We start from the raw sequence: 27,899 nt of genomic DNA, 5'->3' as shown, positions 1-27,899 counted from the left end.
TTTTTTTTCTTTTTTTCTGCGCTATAAACAAAAAAGGCCGACATTTTTTGAAAAAAAAAATGAACATTTTTTACTTTCTGCTATAAAACAGCCATAAAAAAAAATAAAATAAAAAAAGTTTCCTCAATTTAGGCCAATATGTATTCCACTACATATTTTTGGTATAAAAAACAAAAACAAAAAAACAAACAATATGTGTATTTTAAATGCTCATGACGCCACTTTGCCCGCAGTATATATGTGGCGGCTGGTCGGCAAGTGGTTAAACCAAAAAAAAAAAAAAAAAAAACCCAATCACAGACCTTTAACAATTATATTTTATGTATCATATTTAACCTAAAACAAGCCTAACCCCCCCCCAAAAAAAAAACAGAAAAAAAAAAAATGTAAATATTGCAGTTTACTAGGCCTTAGATGGGTTTGCTGCATCGTCATAACGGGGGAAGGTGTTCTGTAGTCCTAACACCCTTCCTGTCCTAGGGTGACTATGCTTACTCACCTAAAGGAGCAGCACTATCATCCTGGACAGCAAACATGTTAGAACAACTCACCCTCAGTTATGGAGGTGTTCTGTAGTCCCAAAACTTCCTGTCCTAGAAAGACAAATTATACTCACTGTACTGTTGTAACCCCAGGATAGAAAGTGTGTTAGGTCTACAGAAAGCCTCCCCTTGGTATGGAAAGGAGGAGGTGTTCCGTGGACCTAACATTTTTTTTTTTTTTGTCCTAGGGTGACAATGCTTCCTTCACTGTACTGCATCTATAAAGGAGAAACGTCACCCTAAAACCAAAAGTGTCTTGGGACTGCAGAACACCTCCTCCTCCTCTCCACAAAAGGACAACTGGGAACAATGTGAACTGTTAACATTCAGCACAGGAAGTTATCCGCTCACTGAATTTCTGGCAGGATCAACAATTTTTCTTTTCACGTATAAAACAGATATAAGCAAACACATTCAATGGTATAGAACAGCCCAAAAGGTAGCAAATCTGAGATGTTTATAGTTCAGATATCTGGGTTTAACCCTTTCCCGGCTACTAATGTCACAAGGGATGGGCAGAATGACCCACTGTTCGGTTCGCAGCAGAACTCTCAAACATTGAGAAAGTCGAATAACGAACCCCACTAAGTCTATGAGGCCTGAACCGGAAAAATTAAAAGTACGTATTTTGAAGGCTTATATGTAAGTAATTGGGCATACAATAATTATGGGGGTCCGGGTACTGCCCTGGGGGACACTTATCAATGAAAAAAAAAAAAACCTTTTTAAATGAGCAGTGATTTACTGAAGTGAAAGCATCAAAATCCCTTTAAATATATTTCCTGGGGGGCCCCCTTAGTCTTCCTGCAAAGTGGTGCATCCGTAACATGTATAGAACATGCTGCAGCAAAAAAAAAAAAAAAAAAAAAAAAAACATTTATAAAGACAAAAAAATATATGACATTGTCCCTGCAACAATATAAACAATGGTTTGGGGAGCCCAGTCTCTGTCATGAGGCCAAACAGAGCAAGATTAGAGATTTTCTGGATACATTCTGGTGTCAGTTTCTCAGACTTTAGATACAAGTAACAGGTGCGGACAAATTGGTCTTTGGGTGTTGGTGGTGCCTTCACACTGTAACCCTATAGAGCAGCGATGGCAAACCCTGGCACCCCAGATGGTTTTGGAACTACATTTCCCATGATGCTCACGCACTCTGCAGTTTGGTTGAGCATCATGGGAAATGTAGTTCCAAAACATCTGGGGTGCCAAGGTTCGCCATCACTGCTATAGCGGTACGGTTGATGAATGAAGTAATGGCTGTGCATTGTCAAGGAGCAAGTGGCTGACGCTGTGTTCAGTCAAGGAGCAAGTGGCTGACGCTGTGTTCAGTCAAGGAGCAAGTGGCTGACGCTGTGTTCAGTCAAGGAGCAAGTGGCTGACGCTGTGTTCAAATAACTCAGCTGACTCCTCTATGCCTGATGCTGGGGCTATGGCAGGAATAGCTGTGGAGAAGGAGGCAGAATAAGCAACTCTGGGAGCTGCAGTGGACTGCGCACTAGTCTCTGCTTGGGTGACAGAGGATGAGGAGGATGGTTTAACAAGCCAGTCCACCACCTCTTCTGCATGCTGTGGCTGGATAGCACAGACAACATCACTAAACAGACAAACATGCCCTGCCTGAGGAGTGACCACGTCCACCTTTGCCTGTGAACACATACACCGCTGGCCCCCTCATAGTGCCATGGGAACGTCTGCCTCTTCTTGGTGGCCTCCCAGACATGATGGGGGAGGACGCTTATTACTGAAATGGAATAGAAAAGGGGAAATATGTACGTGGATGAACTTTAATCAATGGAAAGTGGTGTTTGGTGCACTTTAACCTGAGTACTCACTACACAGACACACTCCACCGGCACACAAACTGCCACAAATGTGCACTATTGCACTTCAATAAACTGCCACAAACGTGCACCAAGGCACTTCAATAAACTGCCACAAACATGCACTATTGCACTTCAATAAACTGCCACAATTGTGCACCAAGGCACGTCAATAAACTGCCACAAACGTGCACCAAGGCACTTCAATAAACTGCCACAAACGTGCACCAAGGCACGTCAATAAACTGCCACAAACGTGCACCAAGGCACGTCAATAAACTGCCACAAACGTGCACCAAGGCACTTCAATAAACTGCCACAAAACGTGCCCTAAAATAATAAATTGACTCCAACATAAAAATGAATGGTCGCACTACACTCACACTGCGCTATCACTATATTCACACTACACTCACACTACACTGACAATAGAATCTTTATAGTACACTCTCTAGTAGCAATAAACTGAGCCCTATTCTATCTCTCCCCACTCTAATTTCACACTACAAATGGCTGCTCTGGGAAGGATCCTTTTATATTGTGGGGTGGGTATATGAGCAATGAGTCGTGATTGGACAGAGTTATCATTACTTTCTCCAATCATGGCTCTGACAGCGTTCTGCGCCCTGACTGTGCAAATCCTTCATTGCTTCAGCTAATCAGGGCTTCCAATGCGGTGCGCAGTTCATCATGGGGCTCTCCGCAGGCCGAACAAACAGTTGAATGCCCTGACAATTCGGGTGTTTGATGAACAGTCAATGTTTGGCCCACAATCATGCTCGGGCTAATCCGTTCGCCAACACTAGATGTCGGTCACATGGAAGCGATCTGGGGGGGGGGGGGGGGGGGGAGGTGGGGAGTTGTGGCTTCCAAGAAACCCCTTTTCCAGCAATCTGCACTCCATTTGCGTCATTGGAGGGTAGGTGAGACATCAGGGGGTCCAATATTTTATTCTCTGGGAACTCTGCTTTCAGAACAGATGCAGTACACTGTTTGGGGGGATTTGGATATTCTTCAGGCCTAAAATTTTTATTTTTTATTTTTTGTGTGTGCAAAAAAACAGCTCCAGCACTGGAAAGGTTAAGTCGGGTCTCCCAGCTGGCTGTGTAAATCTCAGGACTGGATGGATGTCCTTTGGCTTTATCTGTGTATTCAGCCATTTGCTAGATACAGGGCGGGCACTCCAGGAAGAAGAATAAAGAACATTGTCGAAATCTTCCAATCTGATTCCAGCCTATCATTTATCTGTTCTAATCCCCCCACCCCCCCACCCTTTCATTCTTCTGGGTGTGCTGGTACTTTTAGTCCAGGCTCCTGCAGAAGACCCCACAGGGAGCAGAGACAGCCTGGCCAGACACCGCTCTGTAATCCCATAATCCTCGGCAACGAGACAAAACCCACCAATAGCAGAACTCACCAGAAAAACAATCCAATCTTTGTTTCACCTTCAAATACCAGAACCCCGGTGGGAGTCAGTCCCAGCTGATAATCGTTGCCGTCTCTGGCCTGGGGAAGACAAGGGAGATAAAAGAGGAGTCAGCACTGACACTTGTTAGACAGCAGGGGGCAGCACAGAGCTTGGCCATTGAAATCTTTTCATATACGATGATTGGTGGCATTGTTACATAATGTTTAAAAAAAAAAAAAAAAAAAAAAACACACCACACACATTTCCAACAGCAATATAAACAAAACAAAAAAGAAAAACTCCATCGTGTCCAGTTATGTCTCCTCTAATTCAGCGTCTCACCTTCACTATGTGCATGTCCACCCCGTACATTTCCAGCCACTTCGCCTTATTCAGATAATTAATTTCAGCCTCGGATGGCATCTGACCTCTGTAATGAAAACACAAAGTTAATATGTGGGGATGGCGCTGTGGACCGCTTATAAAAAAGGTACAAAAAAAATAAAAAAAAAGGCAGATACACCCAAGATTCGCTGTACATTCACCTGAAGCAAAAAAAAAAAAAAAAAAAAAGAAGAAGGAGTGCACATCCGGACTTGTTCATCATCAGAAGAGATTTGGCAATCTTATAGGGGACGCACACAGGGACGTATTTAGGCATTAAGGACTTGTTCACACCAAGAGGCGTCTCCGCGGCGCTCGCTTTATTTTTGCATGTTCCCTCGCTTTGCATTTTCTGGCAGCACATTCATTGCAATGGGCTTCCCTACATATACCACTGCCGTAGCATACATTTTGCTGGGTGCGGTTGAGGATTTGTGGGGATGATTGGGGGATACTTGGGCTAGGAGGAGGATTTGGCATAGGGGAGGAGGTGTACTCGGAGGGTAAATTTGAGGGGTGGAGGATTTGTGTTAGGAGGGGGTGATTTATTTTTGGGGTGGGAGTTGTGCTAGTAGGGAGGATTGGGGGATACTTGTGCTAGGAGGGGGATTTGGCGTAGGAGGCGATGTGTACACGGAGGGTAAATTTGAGGGGTGGAGGCTTTGTGTTAGGAGGGGGTGATTTTTTTTGGGGATGGCGGTAGTTGTGCTAGTAGGAATGATTGGGGGATACTTGTGCTAGGAGGGGGATTTGGCGTAGGAGGGGATGTGTATTCGGAGTAAATTTGAGGGGTAGAGGATTTGTGCTAGGGAGGGGGTGATTTTTTGGGGGGAGGGCTAGGAGGAGGATTTGGTGTAGGGGAGGATGTGTACACAGAGAGTAAATTTTTTTTTGGTGGGGGGGGGGGGGTTGGAGTTGTGCTAGTAGGGAGGATTGGGGTATACTTGTGCTAGATGGGGGATTTGGAGTTTTGGGGGTGTACTGGGAAGGTCAATTTGAGGGGTGAAGGATTTGATTTCAGCGGGGGGGGGGGGGGGGGGGAATTTATGCATAGGGGGGTGATCATGTAGATTAGTGCCCACTTTTGTTTTGTTATTTTCTTTGGGGGGGGGGGGGATTTTTCCTGACACACAATGCTCATACATCTTTTGAGGGGGTGGGGTTGCAGTTTAGGATGTTCGCTCTGGGCTCTAGGTAGCGTTTACCCGTGTGCGCACATCAGGCTGATTTTCCCAGGTGTATCACTCACGCATTTTGGACACTAGATGGAGCCGGCGATCATAGTAAATAAGTATTTTCCAGGTTCATTAGCGCCATCTAGTGGCCATAATGCAGTATTTTACTGATTCACTCAATTCTTATGAGCAAAAAGCAGGAAAGAAAATAGCCTAACAGTTGGTTTTGCCCCCATTCACACAGAATGAAGGTACATGCAGTTTCACATGATAAATAGGTCTGCACATATTTTAATTCAGACACTCCTGTAACTTTATGCCTCTAGTTTATAATTATTCTGTCTCTACATAATGGGGAGAAAAAAAAGAAATGCTTTAAACCAAAATGCAGTTATTTTGCCGATCACCAGAGCCCAGCGAATGGGGCGCAAGGGGCCGAGAATGCAGCAAAGTGCAGACAGCGCTACCTGAACTCCTTCCATTTCTCAAACACCCCCAGCTCGAAATCCTCTGTCTGAGTGGGCACAAAGCGGAATTCGGATACCAGATCCGGCAGGTGGTCGCTGGGGTCAAAGTCTCCCAATTCCCCTATAAAAAAAAAAAAAAAAAAACACAAGAGAAGATTAGCCTGAACAATCCATATTGTTCCCCAAACACCAAATCCATACCCACCACATGAAGCCGATAGCAGTGATAGGAAACACCCAAAGTAGATTGTAAATCTGAACTCCAACGCAATATTCACACAATGGAATGTGTTTGGGAAAATGTGTGAATCTTGGGTAAAAATAATTGAATAGAGCAATATTTGTTGACACCCAGATTTCAGATTTATCCCCAACTGGTGTAACAAAAAAAAAAAAAAAAAACCACCAACACAACACAACACACACACGAGGTGCTCACTACTCCAAAAAAAATATATATATATTTTGCCTTTAGGAGATGCTTTAAATAGGTGACCCTGTCACCAACTTATAGCTGATCTCTAGGAATGAAAAACGAGTTTTTGTGCCAGCATGCCCCTCCCCCCCCCCCTCCAATTTACAAAGGTGAGTTATAGAGGAAGGAGCAGAGTCCTCCAGCAGAGCAGAGTATTATATGAGAGGTGAGTTATAGAGGGAGGAGCAGAGTATCTCAGGAGAGGAGAGTTGGCTAGAGGAAGGAGCGGAGTTGTCCAGAAAAGGAGAGTTCTAGAGTAAGGAGCAGAGTCATCCAGCAGTGCAGAGTATCTCAGGAGAGGAGAGTTGTAGAAGGAGCAGAGTCCTCCAGCAGTGCAGAGTTTCTCAGGAGAGGAGAGTTGTAGAAGGAGCAGAGTCATCCCGCAGTGCAGAGTATCTCAGGAGAGGAGAGTTGTAGAAAGAGCAGAGTCCTCCAGCAGAGAAGAGTATTTTAGGAGAGGAGAGTTGGCTAGAAGCAGAGTCCTCCAGCAATGCAGAGTATTTAAGGACAGGAGCGTTACAGAGGAAGGAGCAGAGCATCTCAGGAGAGGAGAGTCATAGAGGAAGGAGCAGAGTCCTCCAGCAGTGCAGAGTATCTCAGGAGAGGAGAGTTGTAGAAGGAGCAGAGTCCTCCAGCAGTGCAGAATATTTCAGGAGAGGAGAGTTGTAGAAGGAGCAGAGTCCTCCAGCAGTGCAGAGTTTCTCAGGAGAGGAGAATTGTAGAAGGAGCAGAGTCCTCCAGCAGTGCAGAGTTTCTCAGGAGAGGAGAGTTGTAGAAGGAGCAGAGTCCTCCAGCAGTGCAGAGTATCTCAGGAGAGGAGAATTGTAGAAGGAGCAGAGTCCTCCAGCAGTGCAGAGTTTCTCAGGAGAGGAGAGTTGTAGAAGGAGCAGAGTATCTCAGGAGAGGAGAATTGTAGAAGGAGCAGAGTCCTCCAGCAGTGCAGAGTTTCTCAGGAGAGGAGAGTTGTAGGAGCAGAGTCCTCCAGCAGTGCAGAGTTTCTCAGGAGAGGAGAGTTGTAGAAGGAGCAGAGTCCTCCAGCAGTGCAGAGTATCTCAGGAGAGGAGAGTTGTAGAAGGAGCAGAGTCCTCCAGCAGAGAAGAGTATTTTAGGAGAGGAGAGTTGGCTAGAAGCAGAGTCCTCCAGCAATGCAGAGTATTTAAGGACAGGAGCATTACAGAGGAAGGAGCAGAGCATCTCAGGAGAGGAGAGTCAGAGGAAGGAGCAGAGTCCTCCAGCAGTGCAGAGTATCTCAGGAGAGGAGAGTTGTAGAAGGAGCAGAGTCCTCCAGCAGTGCAGAATATTTCAGGAGAGGAGAGTTGTAGAAGGAGCAGAGTCCTCCAGCAGTGCAGAGTATCTCAGGAGAGGAGAATTGTAGAAGGAGCAGAGTCCTCCAGCAGTGCAGAGTATCTCAGGAGAGGAGAATTGTAGAAGGAGCAAGTCCTCCAGCAGTGCAGAGTATCTCAGGAGAGGAGAGTTGTAGAAGGAGCAGAGTCCTCCAGCAGTGCAGAGTATCTCAGGAGAGGAGAATTGTAGAAGGAGCAGAGTCCTGCAGCAGTGCAGAGTATCTCAGGAGAGGAGAATTGTAGAAGGAGCAGAGTCCTCCAGCAGTGCAGAGTTTCTCAGGAGAGGAGAGTTGTAGGAGCAGAGTCCTCCAGCAGTGCAGAGTTTCTCAGGAGAGGAGAGTTGTAGGAGCAGAGTCCTCCAGCAGTGCAGAGTTTCTCAGGAGAGGAGAGTTGTAGAAGGAGCAGAGTCCTCCAGCAGTGCAGAATATCTCAGGAGAGGAGAGTTGTAGAAGGAGCAGAGTCCTCCAGCAGTGCAGAGTTTCTCAGGAGAGGAGAGTTGTAGAAGGAGCAGAGTCCTCCAGCAGTGCAGAGTTTCTCAGGAGAGGAAAGTTGTAGAAGGAGCAGAGTCCTCCAGCAGTGCAGAGTTTCTCAGGAGAGGAGAGTTGTAGAAGGAGCAGAGTCCTCCAGCAGTGCAGAGTTTCTCAGGAGAGGAGAGTTGTAGAAGGAGCAGAGTCCTCCAGCAGTGCAGAGTTTCTCAGGAGAGGAGAGTTGTAGAAGGAGCAGAGTCCTCCAGCAGTGCAGAGTATCTCAGGAGAGGAGAGTTGTAGAAGGAGCAGAGTCCTCCAGCAGTGCAGAGTTTCTCAGGAGAGGAGAGTTGTAGAAGGAGCAGAGTCCTCCAGCAGTGCAGAGTTTCTCAGGAGAGGAGAGTTGTAGAAGGAGCAGAGTCCTCCAGCAGTGCAGAGTATCTCAGGAGAGGAGAGTTGTAGAAGGAGCAGAGTCCTCCAGCAGAGAAGAGTATTTTAGGAGAGGAGAGTTGGCTAGAAGCAGAGTCCTCCAGCAATGCAGAGTATTTCAGGACAGGAGCGTTACAGAGGAAGCAGCAGAGCATCTCAGGAGATGAGAGTCAGAGGAAGGAGCAGAGTCCTCCAGCAGTGCAGAGTATTTCAGGAGAGGAGAGTTATAGAAGGAGCAGAGTCCTCCATCAGTGCAGAGTATTTCAGGAGAGGAGAGTTATACAAGGAGCAGAGTCCTCCAGCAGTGCAGAGTATTTCAGGAGAGGAGAGTTATACAAGGAGCAGAGTCCTCTAGCAGTGCAGAGTATTTTAGAAGAGGAGAGTTGGCTAGAGGAAGGAGCAGAGTCCTCCAGCAGGGCAGAGTATTTCAGGATCAGAGAGTCCTCCAGCAGAGGACAATGTAACTGTCACAGGGCACCCCTGGTTGGAAATCGGTAAGAAATGTTGCCAATCCTTGTGAGGAGAGCCGAGGATTGGACAGAGTTAAACATAAAACCAGGTAGAGGAGGGAGAGGTTATGGCAGGACCCCGCTGGAAATATCATGTCTCCCGTCAGCGAGACGCTATTCTGCTAAATCCGGATTAACGTTCTATCTCATCTAAACCCAATCTGCTTATCAGTACAGCAGCCAGACAGAGAGCTTACTGCCCAACCGGCGCCCACCGCTGACATCCCAGGATGACACACAGGCAGATAATAAAGATGGCATCATATGCCTACAACCAGAACATCTCTGCCCTGCCTGTTATGTGCCAATCCTGGGCTATCCATGTGTGCAGGCGAGACCCCCCCCGGGTGAAGTATGGTGATCCGCACCTTGTAGGGTGTACGCAGCCAGTTGCACCGCTGTGTCGAAAGGACATTCCAACCTGAAAGACAAATAAAGCCATAAATAAGTTTAACGTTCCTCCAGCTGGACAAAATTCAAGAGTCTCTATTTCATCTTATCCCTAATTTTTTTTTTTTGAGGATAGAATAGAATAGGGAAGAGTTAAAACCTCAACAGTTACATTTTTATTTGATTCATCATCATCAGACCCAGCAGCCCTCAAGCCGGAACCCCACGACCATCAAACTAAGCAACCCCCAATGATCAGACCCCCCCCCCACCCCATGATCATCAGACCTGGCAACCTTTAGGCAGCACCCTCTAGACCCGGTGTCCTCCCATTATAAGACCTGGAAACCCTCAATCCGACACCCTCTGACCTTCAGACTTGGCACCCCATGACCTTCAACCTTAGCAACCCCCAACCTGGCATCATCCAACCATCAGACTCCCCCAGCCCATGACCATTAGTTAGCAACCCCCAACACATCACCCCATGACCATAAGACCCAGCCAACTTCCAATACGATGCCCTCCAACCAACAGATCCCCCACCCCATGACCATCAACCTCAGCAACCCCCAACCTGGTGCCCTCCAACCATCAGACCTCCCAGCCCATGACCATCAGTTAGCAACCCCCAAAAGAGCACACCATGACCATAAGATCCAGCCAACATCCAATCCGGTGCCCTCCAACCATCAGATCCCCCCACCCCATGACCATCAACCTCAGCAACCCCCAACCTGGTGCCCTCCAACCATCAGACCTCCCCAGCCCATGACCATCAGTTAGCAACCCCCAACAGAACACCCCATGACCATAAGACCCAGCCAACATCCAATCCGGTGCCCTCCAACAATCAGATCCCCCACCCCATGACCATCAACCTCAGCAACCCCCAACCTGGTGCTCTCCAACCATCAGACCTCCCAGCCCATGACCATCAGTTAGCAACCCCCAAAAGAGCACCCCATGACCATAAGATCCAGCCAACATCCAATCCGGTGCCCTCCAACCATCAGATCCCCCCACCCCATGACCATCAACCTCAGCAAACCCCAACCTGGTGCCCTCCAACCATCAGACCTCCCCAGCCCATGACCCCAAAACCATTAGACCCCCAACCTCTTGGCCATCCGACTCAGCAACCCCCAACCCAGCGCCCTCTGACCATGAGACCCGGTGCCCCCAACCTGGAGCCCTCAGACTATCTGACCCAGCACTCTACGACCATCAGGTTTTGTGCCCTCCAACCATCAGATCCGGGGCCCCACACAGGAAGGAACACTCACTTTCCACTCAGGATATCTTGTTTCAGCTGCAAGACGAAGAGATACCTGGAGGAAGAAATATAGAAGAAGCTGAAATGAATCATCATTATCTGAGGGATATCAACCATACAATCCAGTAATGTCTGAGGCCACGCTGATGAGAAGGTTAGGTGAGGCACACTGAGTGTTTGGGGGGGGGGGGGGGGGGGGGTATGGGGTGCAAAAAGAGCCGGACTTGCAAACTACTCTGCTGTAGTAGTTAATACTCATGGGAGGCGGGAGGGGACCACTTTGATCTCTCCCTCTACTCCCCAACTCCCCTCCTCATCCCCCCCCCCCCACCACTCTCCACTTCAACCTCCCTATCTATTATGCCTAATCCCACCCAACACTCAACCTCCCCCCCCCCCCTCCACCTCCCTATAAATTATCCTTCTCCCCACCATCATCATCCCTTATCCCCACACTACTCTTCACCTCCCTCCTCCTCCCCAGACATCATCCCTAATCCCCCCCCACCACTGTCCACCTCCCTCCTTCCCCGCCCCCGCCCCCCCCACAGTCATCATTCCTTATCCCCACACCACTCTTCACCTCCCTCCTCCTCCCCAGCCATCATCCCTAATTCCCCCCCCCCCCCACCACTGTCCACCTCCCTCCTTCCCCGCCCCCCACAGTCATTCCTTATCCCCACACCACTCTTCACCTCCCTCCTGCTCCCCAGCCATCATCCCTAATTCCCCCCCCCCCCCCACCACTGTCCACCTCCCTCCTCTCCCCCCCCCACCACTGTCCACATCCCTCTTTCCCCGCCCCCCCCCCCCCCACAGTCATCATCCCTTATCCCCACACTACTCTTCACCTCCCTCCTCCTCCCCAGACATCATCCCTAATCCCCCTTCCTCCCACTGTCCACCTACCTCCTCTCCCCCCCCCCCCACACACACCACTGTCCACATCCCTCCTTCCCCGCCCCCCCCCCCCCCACAGTCATCATTCCTTATCCCCACACTACTCTTCACCTCCCTCCTCCTCCCCAGCCATCATCCCTAATCCCCCCCCCCCCACTGTCCACCTCCATCCTCTCCCGCCCCCCCCCCACACCACACCACTATCCACCTCCCTCCTTCCCCCCCCCCCACAGTCATCATCCCTTATCCAGACACCACTCTTCACCTCCCTCCTGCTCCCCAGCCATCATCCCTAATCTCCCCCCCCCCACCACTGTCCACCCACCTCCTCTCCCCCCCCCCCCACCACTGTCCACATCCCTCCTTCCCCACCCCCCCCCCCCCCACAGTCATCATTCCTTATCCCCACACCACTCCACCTCCCTCCTCCTCCCCAGCCATCATCCCTAATTCCCCCCCCCCCCAACCACTGTCCACCTCCTTCCCCCCCCCCCCCCACAGTCATCATCCCTTATCCCCACACCACTCTTCCCCTCCCTCTTCCGCCCCAGCCATCATCCCTAATCCCCCCCCCCCCCCACCACCACTTTCCACCTCCCTCCTCTCCCCCCCAGCCATCATCTCTTATCCCCCTTCCCACGTCCCTCCTCCTCCCCATCCATTATCCCGAATCCCCCCCCCCACCACTCTCCACCTCTCCCCCCCCCCCCAGCCATCATCCCTTATGTCCCTCCTCCTCCCCATCCATTCTCCCTAATCTCCCCCCTGCAGGACACTGACCTTGTGAGTTCTTCTCGCAGGTTGTTGGGCTCCGAGGAGTAGAATTTGACCCGCAAGTGGAGGCAGTATGGAGGACCAACTACAAAACAAGTAGAGAGCGTCAGGATAGATCGCATGTAACCAACCGCATCACTACTCCCCCCAACATCCCCAATTTATCACAACTACCTAAAGGAGGCAGAGGAGTGACAACCAACAGAGCTCCAAACACCGCCCATAAAAAAAAAAAACCCACCACTGCATGTTGCTATGGTCTATTGCAGCGCACTGCGACATGTGCTGTGGGGTGCGTTTCAGAATTGATGGCACCACAATGCATGTTACGTGTTCTGCTTTGACGTGTGCATTCCTGCAACACATAGAACTACACCGCATCTCAGCACCACACACCGCTATTTAATCCATTTTTAATATTCAAAGCAAACTCCCCCAATCCATTCATGTCCCCATGCTTTATTTGGTTGAGAAATCATTTTTCTAGCTGCGGCCATCTTGAGTAAGGGCAGATGATTCATGTAGCATTTACTTCCTGAAATCCATTTGCCCTTAGCTCAGGCATGCAGGCAGGAGGCTGTGCTTAGCTGAGAAAGCCCCTCCTCCTCTCCTGAAGACTCGGGGGATATTATGACATTTTGCCTAGGCCAGAAACCAGGAAGTAACTGAAGAAGTGTAAAAAAAAAAAAAAAAAAACCACAACAACCACGTAGTAGCAAATATAAATCTCTCTTCCTATCTATTTATTAAAGCTAGCAGCATAAGAATTACACCATCCATGATGGAGAGAGTGACGCTCCACTTTAATGACCTTCACAGATTCCTACATCTAACATGGCGTGCACGCCATCAGGAAAGGTCTGCGCTCCGCCCATCAGGAGACACTCAGCCCGACACCGGCGGCGATAAAGATCGTTATTAGCCATAAGGAATGTTCATTTCCAGCCCAGACAGTGACATGGAAGAAAATAACGATCGTTACGGCAAATAACACGAGACTCCCAGCTTAGAGAACGGAGTCATTAATGTCACGCGCAGCCGACGGCGTCCTGCAGAGAAGACACGGCGTGACGCGTCTGCCGCCCCTTCCTAGAGACATATGGAGCCGCAGGATTAGGTCAAGTTCAACAGACCTGACATGTATATCCGATAACTCCGCCTTTATCTGAGAGCCAATCAGAAGGGGGTACTTACTGGCCACTTGTTTCTTGATGCTCTTCGTGTGATCCAACCAATGCTGCAAAGAGGAAAAAATATTCTATCATCAAAGTTATATCAGAAAAAAAGATTCTACGTATCGTGGAAGGATAGTGGGAGCCGCCCCTAACTGTGCTAATGTATGTCTGACTGTAGAGGGCATTAGAGTGTAAGCTCCTCTGGTACAGAGACTGATGTGACTGTGGGGGAGGGGACATTAGAGTGTATGCTCCTCTGGTACAGAGACTGATGTGACTGTGGGGGAGGGGACATTAGAGTGTAAGCTCCTCTGGTACAGAGACTGATGTGACTGGCTCAGTGATCTCTGTACAGCGCTGCGGTATATGTCAGAGCTATATAAATGTATAATATTATTATTTATTATTATATAGAGCGCTGACATATACCGCAGTGCTGTACAGAGATCACTGAGCCAGTCACATCAGTCTCTGTACCAGAGGAGCTTACACTCTAATGTCCCCCCACAGTCACATCAGTCTCTGTACCAGAGGAGCTTACACTCTAATGCCCTCTACAGTCACACAATATTATTATTATTGTGTGACTGTGGGGGGACATTAGAGTGTAAGCTCCTCTGGTACAGAGGCTGATGTGAATGGCTCAGTGATCTCTGTACAGCACTATGGTATATGTCAGAGCTATATAAAAAGGTATACATTATATATAGCTCTGACATATACTGCAGTGCTGTACAGAGGACACTGAGCCATTCACATCAGCCTCTGTACCAGAGGAGCTTACACTCTAATGCCCTCTACAGTCACACAATATTATTATTATTGTGTGACTGTGGGGGGAAATTAGAGTGTAAGCTCCTCCGATGCAGAGACTGATGTGACTGGCTCAGTGTTCTCTGTACAGCACTGCGGTATATGTCAGAGCTATATAAATATATACATTATTATACATTTATATAGCTCTGACATATACCGCAGTGCTGTACAGAGATCACTGAGATCACTGAGCTAATCACATCAGTCTCTGTACCACAGGAGCTTACACTCTAATGTCCCCTACAGTCACACATAATAATAAAAATAATAATGACTGGCTCAGTGATCTCTGTACAGCACTGCGGTATATGTCAGAGCTATATAAATGTATAATAGTGTGTGACTGTGGAGGGGACATTAGAGTGTAAGCTCCTCTGGTACAGAGACTGATGTGACTGGCTCAGTGTTCTCTGTACAGGACTGCAGTATATGCCGGAGCTTTATAAATGTATACTGTTAGTAATAATAGTGAGCGACTATAGGGGGGGGGGGGAAACAGAGTGCAAGCTCTTCTGGTACAATGATTTTAATGTATAATAGTGTGTGACCATAGGCATACCAGATGTGCCTAGGCTAGGCACACCCTAATCACTACATGTGGTGCCGATTCCCCTTCCTGCCCAGGCTTACCCCCATGCTGTGCCTCCCCTTTCCTCCTCTCCCCTCTGGTTGCTGCAGGGAACGTTTCAGAATGGAGAACAAGGGAAGGGGCTAGTAAATATGTCATTTACTGCCCCTTCCTTTTCTAAATGAACACAGTGAACACTCACTCACTGTGTTCATTCATAATGGAAGCATATTAAACTATTTACTATGCTTCAGTTTGTGAACGAACGGGAAGCCGCTCAGCACAGAGCACTTCTCGTTCCTTCACTGTCCAGTGCAGCTGAGGCTGCAGAGAAAAGCGCGTGTGTTTGAGCTTTGGGTTGCACACCCTAATGCAAAAGGCTGTGCAAATCTATATGTGTGACCCTGGGGGGTTATTCGAGTGTAAGCTCCTCGGGTACAGAGACTGATGTGACTGTGGGGGAGGGGACATTAGAGTGTAAGCTCCTCTGTTACAGAGACTGATGTGATTGGCTCAGTGATCTCTGTACAGCACTGCAGTATATGTCAGAGCTATATAAATGTGTAATAATAATAGTGTGTGACTGTGGGGGGAGGGGACATTAGAGTGTAAGCTCCTCGGGTACAGAGACTGATGTGATTGGCTCAGTGTCCTCTGTACAGCACTGCGGTATATGTCAGAGCTATATAAAATGTAATACAATGCAATCCTATGTAACCAATAATTTTACAATAGAAATTGTTACAATTTGCTACTTTTATTGACTGTACAAAGTACAGCCAGCGCAGTGATCAGGACACGGGACAATGATTGAGGGGGGACGGTGAGCAGTGTTTGCAGCTTTTTGGGGGTTGCAGGGTGGATTATGAAGCGCCATCTCCCTGTAATTTAAACAGAGGAGCCTGCATGCCATCCTCTGCCTCCCAGCCGGGTTTATATGAGGTCATTGGAGGTTTGCTGTGAGGAAAGATTTTAGAATAAACTTTGTGGCATGAGGCAGATGGTGCCTCTCCCTGCAGTTCATTGCCCATCATCATTACTTATGACAGGTAGTCTGATCATTGGACCGGTGAGGCCGGATGCAGCCATCAGTCATTGAGGGCTGAATACAGACAAACCCCCCCCCCCCCCCTCTTACTGAGGCTGATGGAGGGGGGGTCGCGGCACCTATCTGTGCCTGTCTCGGGGCTGCTCAGCTACCAGCCCAGGAATGTGGAGGAGATGAAAGAAAACAGGCTGGCAGATGAAGAAAAACATAGCCAGACTTTCTCATTCACAGCCTGATCCTCCCCCACACTGACATCTCCCTGAGTAGAGGGACCCTGGGGGGGGCACAGGAATAGAGCAACGTCTACGCTTCTCTGCTGGACCTCCATTATATAATAACCCATACCCCCCCTACACCTCACACCGCAACCCATACCCCCCTTCATACACCGCAATCCATACCCCCCCTACACCTCACACCGCAACCCACACCACAACCCACACCCCCCATTCAGCGCCACCGCAACCCTTAACCCCCCCCCCCCCCCACACCTCACTTCGCAAACCAACCCCCCCCCCATACACCGCACACTGCAACCCATACCCCCCCCCCCCCGTACACCTCACACCGCAACCCATACCTACCGTACACCTCACACTGCAACCCATAACCCCCATACACCTCACACTGCAACCCATAACCCCCATACACCTCACACCGCAACCCACCTCACACCGCAACCCACCTCACACCGCAACCCATACCCACCTCACACCCCCCCTTCCCCAACATTGCCCCCGCAACCCATACCACCTGAATACCACCGCCCAAACCCATAACCCCATACACCCTCACCGGAACCCAAAATCACCTATACTGCTATCATAACTGAAATTCACTCTTCTGGACCCCAAACCATCATCCTTCCCCTTACATATAACCTACATTCCCTATACATTTGATAACCTAATCCCTGCCCTTCTATTCCACCCCATATCCCTGCCCTGCTATTAATCCCCAAATGGCCACCCTTTTAGTTTTCAGTTTACACCCCCAAATACCTGCTCTTATGCTCCATTACATCCCAAATCCCTGGCTTATTACACCCCAATTCCCTGTCCTTCTATTGTTCCATTACGCCCAAAATCCCGGTCCTAATATGCCAAACCCATAAATCCCTGCCCCATTACATCATCAAACCCATAAATCCCAGCCCTTTGATTAAACCGCAATCTGTCCATCTATTGCTTCATTAGACCCCAAATCCACCGTCTTCTTATTGCTCTATTCGAACTCCAATCCCCATCCTTCTATTGCTCCATTGGACCCCAAATTCCCATCCTTCTGTCCCTCCATTACACCTCAATTCCTGCCCATCTATTGCCCTTTTATACCAAGAAATCTATTGCTCCATTAGATCCAAAATCCCTGCCCTTCTATTTCTCTATTACACCCAAATACCATGCTCTTCTACTGCTATATTATATCCCAAATCCCAGCCCTTCTTACCTCAACTGAGCAAATATTCCCATCCTTCGTATCATAACCCATAGCTTTGCACTTTTCATAACCTAGGACACCTCCATATCCTTCTAGCATAATCCATGTCTCTTATAATAACCCAAATTTCTGCTCTTCACCATTCTAGACTCAATCTCTCATTTGCCTCAGATAACCCAAATCCCCCATCACTGAAGGAGTAACTGAACTTACAGGCACTTGGGCAGAATCCATGAACTGTAAACCAAAGTAGTCTATCTCGATGAGGTCCAGGTGGTACATGATCTGGTCGAAGAGCGCCTGGCCTTTGGCTTTTTTCTACAAGGGAAGATCAAAACACGTTAATGGTGGACAGAAGGTGCCAACAAACCACATCCAACCACAAAGCATACATAGTGGAATGTCCTTGACCAACGAGAGCAACATTGTGAAAGGAGGAGGACTCTGCTCTGAATGATGGAGCAGAATCTTGGTTTACCTTCCAAAAACTGCCTGAACCTATTGATCAAACATTAAAAACCAAGTTTATTTTGCCTGTTATGGTTTATAATAAAAACCTTGGGCGTGCAATAAAAGTACAGGGTTTTCATTCCAGTCCTCCTATGATGGAATGGATATCCAACCCAATATCAGAAGACATTCAGGTATCCATAGAGGTCGGGGGTCATAGACCCGTGTATTATAGACACACGGATCATCTCCAGATAGTTTCAGCAAACAAGTTAGAGTCCATTCACACTGCCGCGACTTGTGTGCCCTCAAGTCGCCCCAAGTCGCTTGACATAACAAAAGCAATGTTAATCAGTGCCGTCTTAATTGGCACTACTGAAGTCGCTCTGACTTCTGAAAAGGGTCCTGTACTACTTCGAGGCGACCTGTGATCCGACTTGTCCCATAGACTTCAATGGGAGTCACCTCCTTATCTTATTTGAAGTGACTTGTGATCCGACTTTCCATTAAAATGGTCCTGAACAAGAAAAAAAAAAAAAAAAGCATTTTTCTCCAACGCCCAGGTGGAGAGAAGCCACTACCCCGCTCTATTAATAATTATAAGAAAAATTATATTTTTTTTCTGGTTCTGGACATGCTACAGAGCTGAAACTTCACAGGTATACTTTTTAGACCCCCCAGACACCAAATCCAAAGAAATCTCTTTTTTTTTTTTTTTTTCAATAATTTTTTCAATAATTGGCTCTCTATCAAAAACGACAATTTTTAAGAACTTTTTTTTTGTGTGATTGAGCATGACCCAGAACCATCATATTCTGATTGGCCAAATACAAAGTCGTACAAAGTCGTCCATCATACAAGTCGCGCCGAATACGCGCAAAGTCGCGCTAACAAGTCGCCCCTTATGAGGCGACTTCGAGGTCGCGGCAGTGTGAACCGGCTCTCAAAGTGCAACGTCAACTCTCCCAATCGACATTAATATTTTTAATCCTTATGCTGTTAGCATTAGTAAATAGACCGGAAAGTAGATCGTACTTACTGGTTTTAAACCATTTTTTTTTTTACATTTCTTCAGTTACTTTCCAGTTTCTTGCCTAGACAAAGTAATGTCATACATCCCAGGAGTACGCAGGAGAGGAGGAGGAGGGGTTTTCTCAAATAAGTACACCCTTCTGCATGCATGCTTGAGCTAAGGGCAGATGAATTCCTGGAAGTAAAATGCCACATGAATCATTTGCCATTACTCAAGATGGCCACAGCCAGAAATGCTAGAGGGGCGATTTTTAAAGTGGGTTCTCAACAAAATAGAGACATGGATGGATGGATGGATGGATGGGAGAGTTTGCTTTGAATAAAATAAATTAATTAAAATAGTGCTTTTGGTTTGTGGTGCTCAGATGCAGTAAAGATCCGCTTTAAATCCAAAAAAACAGTAACCTGGCCAAATATATGGTATGCAGTTTACAGAACAAAGTTAAAGGAGTTGTAAAGTCAGAAGTTTTTTTTTTAATCTTCATGCATTTTATGTAGCAGCCTCCCCTGCACCACCCTAATACTCACCTGAGCCCAATCTCTGTCCAGCAAGGTTAAGGAGTCCCTTGGCTGTCCGGGATTCTCCCTCTCGATTGGCTGAGACACAGCCGCTGCGCCATTGGCTCCTGCAGCTGTCAAAGTCAGTTAGTAAATTGGGGAGAGAGGGGGGTGGGGCTGAACGGCAGCTCTGTGTCTGAATGGATACATGGAGCTGCAGCTCAGCTCGGGTGCCCCCATAGCAAGCTGCCTCCTGTGGGGGCACTTGACAGGAGGGAGGGGCTAGGTGCACCGAAGAGGGACCCGAGAAGCGCAAGATCCAGGCTGCTCTGTGCAAAACCACTACACAGGTGGCAAGTATAACAAGTTTGTTGGTCTCGAGTTTTTTTTTTTTTTTAAGAATTTACAAAATCCCTTTAACCCAGGTTATCAAAGTACGACTTAAGTTTATTCTTCTCCAGTTTTAGAATTCAAAAATTTTCTATGGTCTACCCCTTCTAAATTACCGAGAGAGACATCCATGGTAGTCCTAGTGTAGGAAAATGCCTGTATAGGGTGGTCTGCTGGAATTTCTCCCAAGGCTAACAGATATCCTGAAATAGTCTCCTAGTGTATGAAGGATGTGTTTATTATTATAAACCAGCCATTCTCAACGAGGGGTTCTCCAGAGGTTGCCACAGGTTCCTTGAGCCGAGTCAGATTGTTGGCACCATCAAATGGGAAATCCGAGCATCAAATGGGAAATCCGAGTTCGAAATCCAATGCTACTCAGCAGAGCCAACTACATGACACCACTGTAAGGGGCATTCATTCCACTGGCCAACAAATTTTAGTAAGGTTCTCTGAGACCTGAAAATTATTTTCCTTTGGGATAATGGCCGGTACACACGAGCAGAAAGCCATACATAAAAATACGATTTTTGTAAGATCTTACCGTATGTAGCACTACTCCCTTTGGAGCTGCTGAATACGGGTTCCCCTGGGTTACCACTAGCAACAGTAGAACTTTCTGGCAGGTTTCCAAGTGTTTTTACCTCAAGACAAGGACCAGTCCAGTTTCTTTGGTTTTTTTATGTTTATTAGGAACTTGGATAGGAGAAGGGATGAGTGGGATACTCCAACTGAACTGAAATATGCACAATAGGAGGGGACGATCTGGAAAAATGCTGAGTAACGCCGATTAACACTGTGTTAAGCTAGTCATGGTTAGGCCGCTACTTCACTTTGCCCTTGGCTGTGAAAGAGTCCTTAAAGCTTCCTGAGGCAGCTATCCTTTAAAGTAGACTGTACTGCTTTACAACTTCAGGGCCCTTCCTGGCGCCCCCTTTAACCCCTAATCTTCAGAGTTTGACAACTTGGCAACCTCTTTACTGTAACACTCTGGGCTAGCTGGCTCCTTGATCCCCTTGACCCCTCTGGAGTGGTCTCCTCTCATAGGCAGACCCTTAAGTACTCACGACACTGTTTTTCCAGAAGTATTACAAGTAAAAAGCAAAAATCTCTCTCCCTGCCAGCAATGTATTATTAACTATGCTACACTGTTAAACCCACTACACTCTTCCTGAAGGAATTCCACTTATAAATCACCCACTGGCCAAGGGATTTAAACCCACAACCTCTCAATTGCAGGCTTGGTATCTCTAGAAGTTAGTTAGGCAGGGAGAGCGTTCAGCCTAAGTCAGCTTGACAGTGGCATAGGTGGTAGAATTCCAGGCTTGCAATTGAGAGGTTGTGGGTTCGATACCCTTGGTCAGCAGGTTATTTTAAGTGGAATTCCTTCAGGGAGAGTAACAGCTGCCCCTAAACCACGATTGGCTAAAAGTACCTGCCTTTGGCCAATCATGGCACAGATGATTTGATTGGCCAAAGCGTGGAGGGCAGAGTCCATGCTTCAGCCAAATCACATAATGCACTGCCAGTGCGCAGTGCATTATGGATGCGGGAACTCGAAGTTTCCGCGAAGAAGCCCATTTGTTCACCATTCGGCGAACGGCTGTGTTTGAGTCGAAACTGTCCGACATTGCGGTGGACAGATCAGACCCCTGACATTGACACTTTTGGGGGAACCAGTGACATTACTACAGTAATCGCTGCTAAAAATATTCACTTTTACTGTAATGACATTGGCAGGGAAGGGGTTGACCTAGTGGGTGATTAAAGGTTTAAATGTGAGCCTAGGGGAGGGGCCTGTGAAATGATCATAGAGACCTGTGTTCCTATATAGAAGGATCACAAACGCTCTATGATCATTTCAGGGAGAACGGCCAGCTGTGTTTACAGCAACTGACCGATCTCTCAGTGGGGGGGCGATCACAGGTGCCTTGCGGCAGTTGGGGCCACCGTTCCCGTGCATTAGCATCCCCGCAGCCAAGTGGAGGCGGGAGCATGCCACCGCGCGCTTGCCCCCTACCACAAAGCGCGCGACCGAAGTAGGGCTACGTCAGTTCACACAGGAGGGCCAGCCTGCCACAGTAAATGTGCGGTGCGTGGTCCAGAAGCTGTAAAACTAGGATTGTGGGGGGAAAGGTGAATATGATTATAATGGGGCATACAGGTCAGACAGTGGTCAGCCCCTATTGGTTGATATGAAGATTCTTGTCTTAAAGCGGTAGTAAACTCATTCAGAGCATTTCATTTAAATACATCAACAGCAGTAACATGTCATTTTCGATGTAATTGAGTGAAAGGAATCAATTGCACGTTTTGCTAACCTTTATAATTTCATATTTTATGTTCGGATTTCTTGAAATTACAGCACCGCCATCCTTGCTGTGGTTTTCTCCTGCAGATCGCCGCTGTATTTCCGCCCACAGTATGAGTATTATTCCCAAATCCCGCGCATGCGCAGTAATCGCCGAAACCAAGCCTCGTTTTGGTTTCATTCACTACTCCACTATCACTCCCCTGTGACGTTGCAAGTCACATGGGGTAGTGGAGAATTTTTTAAATGGGGGAAGGTCGGAGTCTCGCGGGAGCATGGGGCTGACATCTAGGAGAAGAAATGACGCAGCCCCGCAATAGACAATGCAATATTCCGGCAAGCTAATTATCTTGCCGGAAAAGAAATTAACATTGAGCATGCGCAAGTGACGTAGATGACAGCAGTGATCGAAATCGAAGGAGAACAGCTGCAGTGACAGGCATTGTAAAAGGTAGGTAAGATAATTCTGACAGAGATCATTAGGATACTGCAATGTTATAAAATCGATGATACTACCGCTTTAATACCTTTTCCAATGGTTGTTTGTATTTGTACTAAAATAAAAAATATGCAAAATAAGTGTGCAAATTGTGACAATGAATTAAAGTGTTTGTTCACCAATGCCAGAAGTCTGTCAAGCAAAATAGGCAAGTTGGAAGCTCTGGTGCACGAGGAGAACTAGGATTTAATTGGTCTTGCTGAATCTTGGCTTCATTCTTTACATGACTGGGCTATTAATGTTCCTAGCTATGCTCTCTTTTGGAAAGACAGGTACATGTAGGGGTGGTGGTGTCTGTCTCTATGAATAGTGATCTCAAAGTGAGTGTGAAAGAGGACCTTGTTGGACAGTGTGATAAGGCTGAAGCATTATGGGTGGAAACAGTGGCGGCCGGCCGATAGGGGGCGCAGCCCCCCAAAAAAAAGAAAGAAAGAAAAAGATTGATTTAAGAAAAAAAAAAGTGTCTATTTTTCGCCCACTAGGGGCGCCGGACTTAGTGCTGGGTATGGGGGGGGGGTGGGGTTTTTGACCCCACCCTCGGCTGGCAGAGGCACCGATTGGCGCTCTTCTGGGGGTCATCGGGGCGCAAAGCAATGCGCCCCGACACTTCCCACTTTTCTGATGTCCGGGACTGTGATTGGTCCAGACTCCAGCCTGGACCAATCACAGGAGGACATGGATGGACCTGGTGACGTGACGCATGGGGGCGGTGCACCGCCCCGGTGTCACGATCACCTTCTGGCTTCCGTTCCACAGAGAGGCAGAGAGAGGAGTTGCCTTCCACGGCCCGGTAACCCCAGCCACTCACCGCAGCATACTCCGAGTCCTACAAGCAGGAAAACACCCGCAGCCATCCGAGTCCACAAGCAGGAAGACACCCGCAGCCATCCGGTCCAGACTCTGAAGCTGACAGCCCGACACACACTGCCAAGATGGCGCCGACGAGCTCCCTCATCCCTCCACACCGCAGCTCAGCACAGGACTCCCCCACTAACACCACGGAGAGAGGTAAGAGGGCTGCAGATTCCTCAGCCACTTCTCTGCATTGGGGGCATGCAATGCTGGTCACTGCATTGGGGGCATGCAATGCTGGTCACTACATTGAAAGGGGGCATGTATAATGGTCACTACATTGAAAGGGTGCCTGTACTGTGGGGGTTTTTGCTAGGGGGTCTGTACTGTGGGGGTTTTTGCTTGAGGGGTTTGTGCTAGGGGGCCTGCACTGTGGGATTAGTGCCAAGGGGGCCTGCACTGTGGGATTAGTGCCAAGGGGGCCTGCACTGTGGGATTAGTGCCAAGGGGGCCTGCACTGTGGGATTAGTGCCAAGGGGGCCTGCACTGTGGGATTAGAGGAAGGAAGGAAGGAAGAGGGGTTGGCCTCCTCTTGGAAGGAAGAGGGGTTGGCCTCCTCTTGGAAGGAAGAGGGGTTGGCCTCCTCTTGGAAGGAAGAGGGGTTGGCCTCCTCTTGGAAGGAAGAGGGGTTGGCCTCCTCTTGGAAGGAAGAGGGGTTGGCCTCCTCTTGGAAGGAAGAGGGGTTGGCCTCCTCTTGGAAGGAAGAGGGGTTGGCCTCCTCTTGGAAGGAAGAGGGGTTGGCCTCCTCTTGGAAGGAAGGGGGGGGTTGGCCTCCTCTTGGAAGGAAGGGGGGGGTTGGCCTCTTGAAAGTTGCTTGGTCTTTTAGATGCTGGTTTGGGACGACCCAAAAGGATAAAATATTGAGTGATGCCATCCATGGAATTTGGTGTATCCGGCTCACAAAGACATCCAGCAATAGGTGATCAATCACCGTCCAAAAACAGGAGGAGGTTAGCACATTTTAACATTTTTGTAATAGAAATATTGATTCTGGTTTGTATCTTAATGTGGAGAAAAAACATAGTAATTCCCTCACACTTGAGGACACTTACCAGTTCTGTTTAAAAATTTTAGTCAAATTGGACATTAGTATATCATACAATGAGGCACACTTTCTCCACCTCCATAAACATGAACACTCAGACAAGCCAAGCCTTCACTTTTATGTGACAGCTGGCACATAGCTGACCCGCAAAGTCTGATCTGAACCCTATAGACCCCCTAGATCAGTGTTTCTCAACTCCAGTCTTCAAGGCACACTAACAGGCCAGGTTTGCAAGAAAACTGAAATACATCCCAGGTGATATCATTTGCTGCTCAGTGATTGCAGTATTCTAGTCTGCATCTCCCCAAGGGAATACTTAAAATCTGGCCTGTTAGTGTGCCCTGAGGACCAGAGTGGAGAAACACTGTACTAGATATGCACCATTTGACTCCCATACAAAAACATTTCAGCATGCCCCCCCTATCCATGCGTCCGGCCCCCTAATCTGCCTGCAGGGGCGCCAGACGCATGGAGTTTATTTGGGCTTTTTTTCTTTAAGCCATGTGATTAGAGCCAGAGGCTCCAATAGGCTAAACAAAAATAAAAATAAAAATGGTGGGCTAAAAAAGGGTGGACTCGGGGCGCAGATCACTGCCTCCCGAGCCCAACCAGTTGTGCGACAAGAGCGAATGACAATTCGCTCGTCACACGGATCCTCCTCCTGGCCAATCAGGAAGAGGGTCCTGACCAGTTTCCTGATTGGCCGAAAGGAGAAGCCATGCCATTGGGCATCGAGGAGGGGGGAGGAGACGCAGAAGAGGAGGGGGGGGGGGGAGAAGCCAAAGCCGCCGCCTCAGATGTCCAGGCAGGGCGATTGAACCGGGGGTCCTGCTGTGGTCCTTGGGGGGGGTATGGTGTGCGGCCTGGTGTGGTCCGGGTGCGGGGGGTATGGTGCGGTCCTTCTGCCACCCCCCGGCCCATGGAGCACCAGCCGCCACTGAAGGGATCTCATTGCTAAAAGGGTATCAGACAGGAGGAATGAAGAACGTTTTTTCAAGGCATTAGATATACCACAGTGAAGACAGTCATCATCAATTGGAGAAAATATAAAACACAACAGTGACATCACCAAGAACTGGACGTCCCTTCAAAATTGATGAAAAGACGAGAAGAAAACGGGTCAGGGAGGCTGCCAAGAGGCCTACAGCAACATTAAAGGAGCTGCAGGAATATCTTGCAAGTACTGGCTGTGTGGTCCATGTGACAACAATCTCCCCGTATTCCTCATATGTCTGGGCTATGGGGTAGAGTGGCAAGACGGAAACCTTTTCTTACCAAAAAAACATCCAAGCCTGGCTAAATTTTGCAAAAACACATCTGAAGTCTCCCAAAAGCATGTGGGAAAATGTGTTTTGGTCTTATGAAACCAAGATTGAACTTCTTGGCCATAATTCCAAAAGAGAGGTTTGGTGCAAAAACAACACTGCACATCACCAAAAGAACACCACACCCACTGTGAAGCATGGTGGTGGCAGTATCATGCATTGAGGCTGTTTTTCTTCAGTTGGAACAAGAGCCTTAGTCAAGGTAGAGGGATTTATGAACAGTTCCAAATACCAGTCAATATTGGCACAAAACCTTCAGGCTTCTGCTAGAAAGCTGAACATGAAGAGGAACTTCATCTTTCAGTATGACAACCACCCAAATCAACAAAGGAATGGCCGAGCCAGAAGACCAAAGTTTTGGAATGGCCCAGCCAGAGCCCAGATCTGAATAACATTGAAAATGTGGGGTGATCTGAGGAGGGCGGTGCACAGGAGATGCCCTCGCAACCTGACAGATGTGGAGTGTTTTTGCAAAGAAGAGTGTGCAAATATTGCCAGGTCAAGATGTGCCATGCTGATAGACTCATCCCCATAAAGACTGAGCGCTGTAATAAAAGCAAAAGGTGCTTCAACAAAGTATTAGTTTAAGGGTGTGCACACTTCTGCAACAATGTTATTTTAGTTTATTTTTACTTCCCTCCACCTAAAAGATTTCAGTTTCGTTGTTGAACTGAGTTGTACATTTTAAAGGTCACATTAAAAAGGTGGAGAAAGTGGAGGGGTGTGCAGACTTTTTTTTTTTTTTTTTTATAAACTGTACTTTCCCCCTCCCCCCCCCCTTTTTGTGCAAATCAGAAAAAAAAAAAAAAAAAAAAAAAAAAAAGAGCAAGAAGTTAATTTTTCCTCCGCAGCCAGTACAGTTTTGGATTATGCAAGGGTGATATCAGACGCCCATTACCATGCTGGTTAATGACTGACTGATGTGAAAGGTACAAGGTTCCTATGTGAAAAGTCTCAGGTGGAAGTGGCTACTTTGGTTCCTGGCTAGGAATAGGTTCAGCTTGACTGCCCAAACCCTGGGGTGCTCAGACTCCTCCTGCTGGATTTACTTAAAAAACGGTCATTACACTAATATGTGGTCTTGAGGTTTCCAGCGGTTTGTTTCTTTTGGATAAACTATGGAGATCTAAAAATATTCAGAATCTCAGCCATTGGTGTGGTCCCCCCCGCCCCCCAAAAGCCTCAAAAATATTCCTCCTCATGGTCTATTACAAAAGGACCTTCACCCTAAAAATGACCATTCATTTTCCCCACCTCCTTCCCTCTCCGACATTTGGATATTATTATTTAAATAATTGAATCGTGTTTTTTGTGCTTGCCCAGACCAGAATGACATTTGTTGCACCCCCAATCCCTTCCCTCCAGTTTTGCTTGGATGTGTCGCAAGGCTTCGAGTCTTGGCAGATCCCAGAGGAGGAACATCGGCGCAAGCTTGAGTTTCCTATAAATGTGCAAAGATGGAGCTGGTATGGAAAGATCTAAACTCAGCGTATCTGTGCATGAGTGGAAAACCCACCGCACGTGCACAGATGTGCTGCAAGGCCAGGGGCCCAGAGCCCTTCTAGGGGGACAGGGGGGGGCAGAGCCCTTCTAGGGGACAGGAGGGGGGGGGACAGGAGGGGGGGGGGCAGAGCCCTTCTAGGGGACAGGAGGGGGGGCAGAGCCCTTCTAGGGGGACAGGAGGGGGGGGGCAGAGCCTTTCTAGGGGGACAGGAGGGGGGGCAGAGCTCTTACAGGGGACGGCAGAGCCCTTCTAGGGGACAGGGACGGGGGGGGGGGGCAGAGCCCTTCTAGGGGACGGCAGAGCCCTTCTAGGGGACAGGGACGGGGGGGGGGGCAGAGCCCTTCTAGGGGACGGCAGAGCCCTTCTAGGGGACAGGGACGGGGGGGGGGCAGAGCCCTTCTAGGGGACGGGGGGGCCAGAGCCCTTCTAAAGGGACGGGGGGGCCAGAGCCCTTCTAGGGGAGGGGGGGGGCCAGAGCCCTTCTAGGGGACGGGGGGGGGCCAGAGCCCTTCTAAGGGACGGGGGGGGCCAGAGCCCTTCTAAGGGACGGGGGGGGCCAGAGCCCTTCTAAGGGACGGGGGGGCCA

General features: G+C 48.3%; 1 protein-coding gene across 1 annotated transcript in view; it reads right to left on the bottom strand.

Moving 5' to 3' along the window:
* EPB41L5 (erythrocyte membrane protein band 4.1 like 5) overlaps positions 1-27,899 on the bottom strand; it is a 123,571-nt gene that overhangs the window by 48,963 nt on the left and 46,709 nt on the right. The window contains exons 3-10 of the mRNA XM_082262111.1: positions 17,621-17,725; positions 13,555-13,597; positions 12,367-12,445; positions 10,697-10,741; positions 9,389-9,441; positions 5,801-5,921; positions 4,117-4,204; positions 3,784-3,872 (exon numbers count right to left, since the gene is read on the bottom strand). Of these exons, the coding sequence (XP_082118237.1) occupies positions 3,784-3,872; positions 4,117-4,204; positions 5,801-5,921; positions 9,389-9,441; positions 10,697-10,741; positions 12,367-12,445; positions 13,555-13,597; positions 17,621-17,725 (623 nt within the window). The remainder of the gene's footprint in view (positions 1-3,783; positions 3,873-4,116; positions 4,205-5,800; positions 5,922-9,388; positions 9,442-10,696; positions 10,742-12,366; positions 12,446-13,554; positions 13,598-17,620; positions 17,726-27,899) is intronic.

The sequence above is a fragment of the Pelophylax lessonae genome, assembly GCF_965119305.1.
Source record: "Pelophylax lessonae genome assembly, chromosome: 6".
Taxonomy (NCBI): domain Eukaryota; kingdom Metazoa; phylum Chordata; class Amphibia; order Anura; family Ranidae; genus Pelophylax; species Pelophylax lessonae.
The sequence above is the reverse complement of the archived record's forward strand: the minus strand, read 5'-3'. Positions and strand labels throughout refer to the sequence as shown.